At 35.1% G+C, this 10281-nt stretch overlaps 1 protein-coding gene across 3 annotated transcripts; it reads right to left on the bottom strand.

The window, feature by feature from the left end:
- Positions 1-2402: 2402 nt before the first annotated feature.
- Positions 2403-9693, bottom strand: LOC145234612 (uncharacterized). Of its 3 annotated transcripts, XM_080099318.1 has the most exons (12): positions 9352-9693; positions 8778-8906; positions 8354-8490; positions 7955-8123; positions 7343-7558; positions 6764-7093; positions 5882-6123; positions 5462-5528; positions 4652-4788; positions 4291-4504; positions 3792-3971; positions 2403-3332 (listed from the first exon to the last, which is right to left on the bottom strand). In XM_080099318.1, exons 1-12 carry the CDS (start codon positions 9653-9655, stop codon positions 3130-3132), a joined length of 2328 nt encoding a protein of 775 aa, XP_079955444.1. In that variant the 5' UTR covers positions 9656-9693; the 3' UTR covers positions 2403-3129. The 3 variants fall into 3 exon arrangements, with proteins under 3 accessions (XP_079955444.1, XP_079955445.1, XP_079955446.1); XM_080099319.1 differs by lacking the exon at positions 3792-3971; XM_080099320.1 differs by lacking the exons at positions 8778-8906; positions 9352-9693 and having other exon boundaries at positions 8299-8361.
- Between the last annotated feature and the right edge of the window lie 588 nt (positions 9694-10281).

Here is a 10281-nt window from a genome sequence, read left to right as displayed (position 1 = left end):
TAACAATATCTATTGAATACAAATTATATATTGCCTCACAAGTCAACACTCATAACCAATTACTCCACTTCAAGTCAGGGATACAGTGTGACCATTGCTATGAAAGGCAAAACAACCGAGACGTTTTTACAGTTAAAAACCACCCCAAAAAACTCTAACGTCAAGATGTAAACTTAAACCTACAGACATTTTGCATCCAACACAGTCATCATCCAAATTCCAAGTCTAAAATGAAAAACGAAGTGTCTATTTCTTCATTTGTAACACTTGGCTGGTGTGGAAATGGCGTTGACACAATCGCGGCCGTATCGATACTTATTTCCTCTTTTTGGCATGCAACTACATTCGATTTAGGGGATTTTTGTAGTTTATGCACATTGCAGTTGCTTTAGCAGTTGCAGGGAGGCGCTGCAATTAATGTTACCTGCTGGTTATTTGCCTTCAAACTATACCCAAATGAGTTATCATTTACAGTCAAAACTTATTTTTATTGCAACGAACAATAGCTTCCCCGGCAATTCCAGCGCAGTTTTATTTCAAAGAATGCACAATACAATGAGATGCAAGGTATGTGTTAAATAATTCATGAGTTACGCCAACGCTAAATCTGCTGAAACATCCGCCAGACATTTTTCACAGATATCCAGAAGTGAAGGTGGGAAATCGCAAAATTGTGGAATAAAAGTGAACAAAAATAACAATATTTTGGTTCATATCCCAGTTTTATAGTTACACAAGTTCCAAAACAAACCGTTTTACACTGGCATAGTATTGTGATTGGTTTAGAGTTGAAATCGTTGGCTGCAAATGCTGCAAAAACCAACGTACAGTGATATTTCATTCAAGTAAAGATACTACCTAAGATAATTGTTCGTTTACAATGTGGTTGTTTCCAAGATAATTCATTAAACAATTAGAGCAGGGGTTCCCAACCTGTGGTACGCGTACCACTAGTGGTACGCGAAGGTTTTTCAGGTGGTACGCGAGTAGCTTTCGTCTTTGCACAAAAACCTGGATTCACAACCAATTGATGGACAGTAAACAAAAATCTAATCAAATTTAGTTGTGGTGTTTTAGTGTTATTTTTTTAAGCCAATATTATTCCTCTGAATAAAATATAATTCGATCAAATTAGGTGTTCTGCAATAAGTGGTACGAGTGACTGTACAGAGCGTGCAAGTGGTACGAGATCGTAAAAAGGTTGGGAAACCCTGAATTAGAGCATGTCTTAAATTTAAACTCATTGCAAACGTAAAGTACTGAATGAAAACGTCAACACTTTGCGGCTAGCTATGTTAAGAGCGAGTTGAGTAGTTTAAACCTAATTTAAACGTACTTTTACTTGATCTTGTTCTGCTGGTGGATTCGTGAATGACAGTGGCGGGCAGAAGGATATCTTCCTCATTTTGGTTTCATGCCATGCTGAAAGACAAACATATTACTGGTTTGTATATGCATAGGCGAGAATTGCGAATTTAAGCTCGGTGTTTCAGTTCAAAAGTTTTAACTGATCGCTCTCTGTATATTCTGTACTTTTCACATAATTTTTTAAATTTTCACACGGTGCCGGAGTAGTTGTACCAACACGGAATGTTCGTAGTTGTTGCTATCAAAATTACAACAACGAGAAAAACACAGCGGTCATTATTTGCAAAAGTGTACCTTATGATACAACACACATTGTCATAAAGTCTCCCTTAATCTCATATAACCCATCATGTATATTAAAATATATGTACTAAAATATATGTGTTTTGATTTTCTCCTCTAAACTCCTCTAAACAGATTTTGTGTGACTGACAAAAATACTACCACCCTATAGTGCCCACATACGTCTGAGTTTTTGTACGCCTATTGTGAATAAGTCTAAAAAACAGGAACTGCGATGTGGCCGTCATGGCGAAAAGGCAACCACCCCTGCAATTTGACGGCCCATGCTGAGCATTACTAGTTTGCCATATATGTCGCATGCAGCGTATATCCCCACAAAAACAAACAAGAATTCAAATGTGATTTGGCTTACATTATTAATGTCGTATGTCTTATTCGGTTGTTTTTGTTCTCATCCAATCAAACTTGCAACTGCTTCACTTATACATTTGGGAAGCAACTTTGCAAATAACCAGCGAACTAAAAAGCGAACAAACTTTATCCTTTTAGCCATATAATGCTGATGACCTATGCAGGCTTGAGTTACGAGTCCTATCAGTTGAGTTTCAATTGAAGTCACGTCAGTAGTGGTTTGAATCTCCAGTCAAGTTTTAAAAAGTTCCTGAAACGATGTTCATTAAAGTTTTGAAACACGTAGGCGATAAATGATTAACCCTGACTATCCCTTGCCCAGAAGCTACACCTCCTGTCGAGAGTTTAAATCGGACCGTAGGCTGGACATTCAGCCAATGTCTCGTGTCATTTTTTTATTTGATTCATGATGTTGGAATAGGCATTTTTAATCTTGCATCAAAAATGTGATGACAGAGTTCATTAAATGCAAGTTTTTGTTACAGTGAGATTAATAGTAAAGTTATAAATAGAAGAATTAATTCATGCATGATGTCAAGATCACTTCCAATAAAAGATTATCTTGAGAATGTGTTCTTTGTTAGTTAGAACATTTTTCACATAGAAAGCAAAAAGGATATGCGTTTAAAAGGGCTACTAAAGTAACTACTGATAAATTACAGCTGTTATACAGGACAGTCAGTCAAAACATAGCAAGGGTTAAGTAGTACAAATTGTCATATGCCATCCTAAGGAGAAAACTATAGCCTAATCTTTGTGTTGATGAACCAATAGTTTAGGGTTGTTTTGTAAAAAGAAAATGCAATATCAATCTCCAGAAACGTTGGTTTGGTTATAACGACTCTCCATTATTCTGATATTAATGTCGATAGGTTTTAAATTTGTCTGGCATATGTGCAGTTTGAAAACAAAGCTACTGTTTCTTAAGAAAAATAGACACACTATCTTATTCGAATAAATTTACTGTCTATATTTTATCTTAAAATGTGCAAATGATATTTACAAATAGTAATTTACAGAATCGACATAAAAAACACGTTTACTATTCGTTTACTATACAAGAGAAAGTATACTATTCGTACAAGTACGGCATCTCAAACGATTCCATTAGGCCTGGACAATTCCTTTATTAGCATCATGTCTTTTCTTCACCCACATAATTAACCCAAAGGTCAGCAAAAATCCCAAGCAATAAAAGAAAGTTGCGGCAAAAGCACAATTGTAGGGATGGTTCTTAGACCATGTTCCTGCATCAACGCCAGTAGAGATGTCCAGGAACAGTGCCGCGAACGCGAAACTAAACACACAGCCTGAAAGAGAAACATTTTTAAAAAAATCATATGTTTAGAAAATGATTTATGAACTAATTCATTAAATAAATGTTTTGAGAGTGTTAATGAATTTTTAGAACCGAAAAGGCGCCTATTGTGGGTTCGAATTCCACCTCATAACAATTCATTACTGATTCCAGTAATAAATGCGCCTTCATCTTAGCCAGCACATGAGATGCATTTTTAAATGAATGTTTTATCAAACAAATCTCGCTCTAATTGTGTACAAATTTAGCTTTTTAAAACGCCGCATTTGCATTTCATCAAATTAAGACTGATATATCTTATTTATATCCTGTAAAACTAATTACAGTTTATTGACAATGTCATCGGATGAAATAACTTTGATTGTGCATTCTTCGTGCAAAATAATTTAGGGGAAGTAATATACCAATTGCTTTGAACTAAACCTAAATGAAAACAACTAATGGTCCTTACCACCTAACAGAGCAAATGTCTTGGTAATCCATATGATTATCTTTCCACACTTTTCGGAACAATCCCAACAATTGATCAAAACCAATGCTACGATACAAGCTAGCACGGATAAACCAAAAAATAGGTATGATATAAACATGACCAAAGTAGTGAATGCATTCATCGAATGACAATGTTGCTCTAGAAACGAAAACTTTTGTATAAATAATGTTGGTAGGTCTCAGATACGGTTGTATAATTTGGGCCATCTTGTGGGTATATTTCCGTAATACAAAATCGTACCACAAGTTACTGCTTTTTGGTTCTTTGGCGATATGCATCAAACAAACTGAGCTATTTTTGGCAAGCATAAACCACTAAATCCATTTGACTCATTAAAAAACTTCTTGCCTAAAAATATGTTTATTTGCAATATTTAAACCTAAGTGGCCTCTACCGAGGTAGTACGAAAATATATTGAAAGTATAACGCACATCTTTTAAATGTGCGATAAACTTACCCAATATCCAAACTGTCGTTGGACTATCGACAAATATCCCTGTAAGTAGTTTATGTTGTTTCCAGCCAGGAACCACTGTCGCAACAATTTGCAATATCAGACCAACAAGCAGAAATATACCAGCGACTAGATCTTGCTTGCAACACGTCGTCATGTATGTTTGAAATTTCGCACCGATGCAGGTCTTATCACGATTTGGATGCTCTTTCTTTAGCTGTTAAATAAAAATTGTTTGTTTGTGTTAATTTTGATTGTCAATAGAAGTTTTAGAAAGCTTTATAAAAATACTATTCTTGATCCGTGTGGCGAACGTAATAAAAATTACATGCAAAGAAATTATGTAAACAATACTCCTTTTTACTTGGTAGAATTCCACAGAAGCTCCTGACACCACAGCAAACGAGGCAAACATTAAACACACCAGTACCATCGTCATATCAGTAACGTTGTTGTTGAAACGACCCCAGAATACAGATGTACATAAAAACAGCATGACACCTATAATACAATAGAAACAAATTAGAAGTTTTTCTGTAGACCAGTGATTTCAAGCTTTTTCACCCGCAGGCAATTTTAATAACTGACAAACCCTTCTCGACTTAAGTTCGCTTTAGGCGAAAAGAAAGGCCTGTACTTACTATAGTTCTTTTAGTTGTGTTCTACATCTGGTAAACCTGTCATACAACACTGACACGCTTAATAAACGATCATGTAAATCAGTTTTAATAAAGTCCATATGTGGCAAATTTCGTTGAGCCTACTATCGTGTGCAAGTCCACGTAACAAATCATTTTTTTATATTGTAGTGGTCATAATTTTACCTAAATCAAGTTTAAATGAATTTGTGTGATATTTCACTTAGTCCTATGATAATAGTCCTGGATCTCAATCCTGAAATACCACTTGCAAAATATAAAAAAAATTATTGTTTACAAATGTTTTCCTTTTAATTGTTAAAAAATAGTTTACATTTTGCTGCTTATCAAAGCTCTCGCGACCTTCTGAAAAATGGCAAACGAACCCAATAAAAACCACTGCTTTTTAGACAGTTTATCAATAAACTTTCCGACTTTCTTTAATCTCGACTGTACGATTAAAACAATTATAACTGTGCCACTAAAAATTGCCCATAATGTTTTTAGGAACCAAATTGTGAGAAAAATTTACCTACCTAGGAAAAATTTAATACACGTGAAAAAGTACTGTGTGGCATTGGCGCTAGGAGTATCATTCGGAGTCTAAAAGAAAGCAAAGGATAACAGGTTATACATAACAAAATTTTTCAAATACCTCATTATATCTAAATGGTTTTATTAAATGTACCCACATGGACCCCACAACTAAAACGGTTAAACGGGTTTAAAGCTCCAAAAACTATTTAAGTTAGTTTGTGGCAAATTATTGTTTTGTTTTGCTGGTAAATCAAGAGTTTCCGTTTCAAAATATGACCCAGTTTTTTGGTTAACGACAGTATTCATTGTTCGATGCATAAATTCTAAAGTCTAAACGGTATATAGGTAAACGTATGAAAGCTCTAAATATAAACAGATTTTACCCAAACAAACTTAAACGGTATAACTCCCTGTTTCACCCCTTGGTTTCTTTCGTAATTGTCTGCCTGATACCCTCCTGTTGGACCTGATTGATTGTCAATATCTTCTTCTGCTCGATTGGTGACTGGTTCCACAGCTTCATGTTCACCATTTTTATACACTTCATTGTGATTTTCCACACGCATGCTGGTAATTGTACCACCAAACACCAAAAAGAGTCTCACAACGAAATAAAACCAACCTACACCACTGGTAATACGTTTTGGATCGGGAAGAATATCTGTTGGAAGGATACAAAAAATTAGTTACCAATACGTTTGATAAAACCATTCAATTCAACGTAACAAAGTTCGATAAAAAGTTATTTGAATGTAACACTATCAACCTATAGACATATGAGATGGTTTAAGGCAGTGGTTATCAAACTTTTCATTATTTTTTTTAAACCGGCCTCTTTGCCATTATATCAAGGGTTCATGGTCTTTAAGCCTGAATGTGTATTTTAGAAAAAAGAAAGCTGATTGCAGAATTAGCTAGTTATGCAAAATAACAGATAACAATGATCCAAACAAGACAAAAAACAAAACGATTGTGCGCGAACAATTGCATTTATGTTAGTTGACAAGCTTTTGTTTAGAAATGGAGACAGTCCATCTTCAATTTACTTTGATTTGCACTTATCCAGTGGCACAAACTGACGCCAAATTAGATTACAGAACTACTCCAACTTTTTCGCGGTCCCCGCAACATTCCTTCACGGATCCCTAAAGGACCGCGGACCTAAGTATGTATGAGGACCGCTGGTTTAAGGAGATGGTTTACATGACAATGATTACATGATAAAATTAACCAAAACTCAAAAAAACTTGGTCCATATATAAAGTCATCCAAAAATTACACGATTGAGTTTGTTTCCTTACATTGACCGGCTGTTGAGTTGCATGGACGATTTCCAAAGACGTTGAAAAACATGCTGACCGGCTCTAAGTTTCGGCGAATGGGAACAAAAAACACAGCAATGAGACATATGATTTCGGTAGTGTAGGCCAAATAGCGGGCCAAGTCTTCCTCATTTTCTAAAGGATAAGCCGCTTTTAATATCAGTACCAGCTGAATGTAGAAAGCCATGGCGTAAAAAAGGGCAGCTATCCATCCAACGGACAGCGCCGGTCCTGGTTCCAACGTGTTGTCGTCAATACTTCTGTACATGTCAAAAGTGAAGGCGGAAATTGCAAAGATATAAAGTCCACCTGCAGATAACGGCACATTTAAATCATGTATGTTGTAAATATTGTAATACGTGTATTGAATATAACAACAGATATATAGGGCCATTGTATTTTAAACACTGCGTAATGTTCTACTAGGATGATTTTGTAGTCTAAAACTTGGTAAGGTGGGTTAATTAAAACCTAAAAATAACTTGCAAGAAGCACAATTATGATCCCGCTGTAGTATATAAAATTATGCGCAACATTTTATGGAATTAACTGTATTACCTGATGCGAACAAAAAGAATTTGTAGATTCTTCTCCACCAGTCCACTGGGGTTCCACAGGGATCGTTTTTGCACACACAACAGTTTTCGAAGCTCACAGCTTCCAATTTAGATTTACAACACACGTTAACAAGAGACAGAACAAGACTCAAAAATGAAAGAGCAAAACTGAATATCACGATACCAGAAAGTGCTTTGGTGGTTTTTTCCTGTGATGCTGAAACAAAAACAAATTGCTATAATATACTTCTCGGTCGAGTTTTGTGTTAAAGCCAAGTTTAGAAGCCACATATGGTCTCTTGCGCAACTTAAAAATCAAAATCACAACACAAAGAAACAAATGTGAGAAAGATTTTTTTTTCTCCATCATATTGTACTAGCTTTTGTTGCAGGTTTATTTTGTGTTTCGGTTGTTTTACCAACAAATGTGTCAAAGGTTTTAAGCGAACGTGAAAGATCCCGTACGGTAAGGGATTCTTACCAAACGTAATCATAAGTTAAACCTTTCACACCAATCTGGTACCAGTTAACCGGGCAATACACTGCACATACAGTTAGCGTGAAAGCAATTTTTATTTGCACAGGGGGCTAACTCTATTTAGAATTTGCTCACCAACTTTCCATATCGTTGTAGAATTTACGTTCCATCCGGAAATGCACATTGTTGCCAGCATCAAAAACCAAGCACATGCTAAAAATGCAACGGTCCATTTTTCCAAACATGTATTCCACGACACAACGTATTTCGTCAAAAAGTCCCACTCAAATTTCTCGTCATATCTCTTACAACACAAAATATCAATCATGATTTTTTTAAAAAGGAAACATGCTTAAATTTAATGATATTTTTCAATCAATCTCTATTAATAAATTTGTTTAGACATTATACATAGCATTATTTTTTTCGCTTAGCCACACATCTCGTTGAAAAGAGGTTATTGAAATGTTGCTACTCACAACATACGTTGGAATTTCAACCATGGCACTTCTTGTATTTAGTTTGACTCCTTACCGATGCGATTCTGCAAGCAACAGCAAAACACATAGTCAACCCAGAAAAGAATGCAACACCCATTGCAGCGGTTACGTCACCAATTGACGAGTCATGTTTGCAGCAGTAAAAGAAAACCGCACTCATCATCATAATGCCTACAGAGTAGAGGGGTTTGAAAAGTTTTTCCAAACATTAAAACAAATAATCATTATGACCATTAGAAATTTTATTTTCTACCAGCCTATTCCCACTATTCTTTTAAAACCGGCATATGGACGGCAAAAAGGCCAGAATTCACTTCTGTTACCAAGTAACCTCAACATATCAAAAGTTCCGCAAAAAAATGAATTTAATTTAAAGTGTCTTTTACTTCGCCTTTATTGTGTTTAAATGTGATGACAAATTGTTTTACTCAGCTTTGAAGCACCAAATTCAACGTTACCAGCGAAGAATTTTATGAACAGTCCAGTTTTCCAGCATTGACTCCATTGAAGAAACTGCGAAACAGCCAAGCATACAAAATATGTGATTCCGACAACGGAGAATCCTATTTGGTCTTCCACTGAAATAACTGCGGTTAAAAGAACTTATTTGTTACAAATGAAAATTGTAATCCCTAACACATATAACGCCAATAATCCAGTAAATACACAAACAATTAAAAAAATCGTGCAATAACATCGTTTACACGATTGAATATCGGTGGTTGGTTGTCTTGTTTGTTTGTTTTTAAAAAAAGAATGAAATTAAATCAAAGGTTAGTATTCTCTACACGTTGTTTATTGCTTAGCATTAAAGAATTATAATTCTTTTCGTATAGCTTTCCCTTGTTTGTAACCGCTATTTTACATTTTTTTTACATAACTTTTTTAAAATGATTTCATAAGTGAATTGGCTGCTACCCTAACTTCAACGTTTTTTTTATGACCAAAACATTTTCTGAATTAATAATGTGACCATTGATGATGGGAAAACAAACAGCTATATACTTTTAATTTCACATCATACGAACTTACACGGGTCCGCTCGAGCTGCACTTCGCTGAAAGATCACAAACACTAAGTAGAATGTACTCAAAGGCTGTTGGCCCTGATGCGAGGAAACCGCAAAACCAAGGATGAAAAGCAGAACTCCCAAAAAAGTTAATAATACGTCGAGAATGCCAAAACATTGAGCAAGGGTACGTCCTTTGTTTTTACTTAGTACCCAGAAACGGGTTTCTTCTCCGGGAGTTTGCGACCCCTGGGAAAGAAATTGTTTTCCCGAATCATTATGTTGCAACGTTGGAGTTGGATCATCTAAATAATTGTTCTCAGCCATTATTGGTTTCAGCAACTACTGTTACAGTTCTATTTGCAGACCATAAGTTTGAGCAACTGAAAAATGAATATTACATTTTAAACGGAATTGAAACAAATGTTTACCTTGTAAGGTGGACACAAAGCATACTACCTAAACAAAAATACTATTTTAATGCGACCACAACTCAAGTAAGAAAGTATCCAAGATAAACAAAGTGAAAAAAACACATGTTGAAATTCGTATGGTTGTGTCAAATTACGAAGAATAAATGGGGCATGTCACTACTAATTGATTATTTTAATCAGAAAAAGGATGTACTTTAGACATTTTGGATAAAAGCACAATCACATTTGAATTTTCATTAAAATATCAGGTCTCAGTTATTTAAAATTATTTAAAACATTTGATTATTCGATTTGAAAAGAAAAAAATATTTGATTATTTGAAAATTTGAAACCTTTATTTGATGACAGCCCTAGTTAATACACACCAACGCAATTTTAATTCTATACTATTCAGACATTTAGAAGTCCTGATTTTGAGGGTGCGAGTATTGCTGGTGGAATATTATTTCAAATGGAACTAGCCAATAAACACAGTTGAGCCGTACATAAAATATTTGAGTGTACTGTATTCAATACCAA

Source organism: Phallusia mammillata, chromosome 6, assembly GCF_965637545.1.
Source record: "Phallusia mammillata chromosome 6, kaPhaMamm4.hap1.1, whole genome shotgun sequence".
In the NCBI taxonomy this organism is placed as follows: domain Eukaryota; kingdom Metazoa; phylum Chordata; class Ascidiacea; order Phlebobranchia; family Ascidiidae; genus Phallusia; species Phallusia mammillata.
This window is presented reverse-complemented; position numbering and strand designations above follow the sequence as displayed.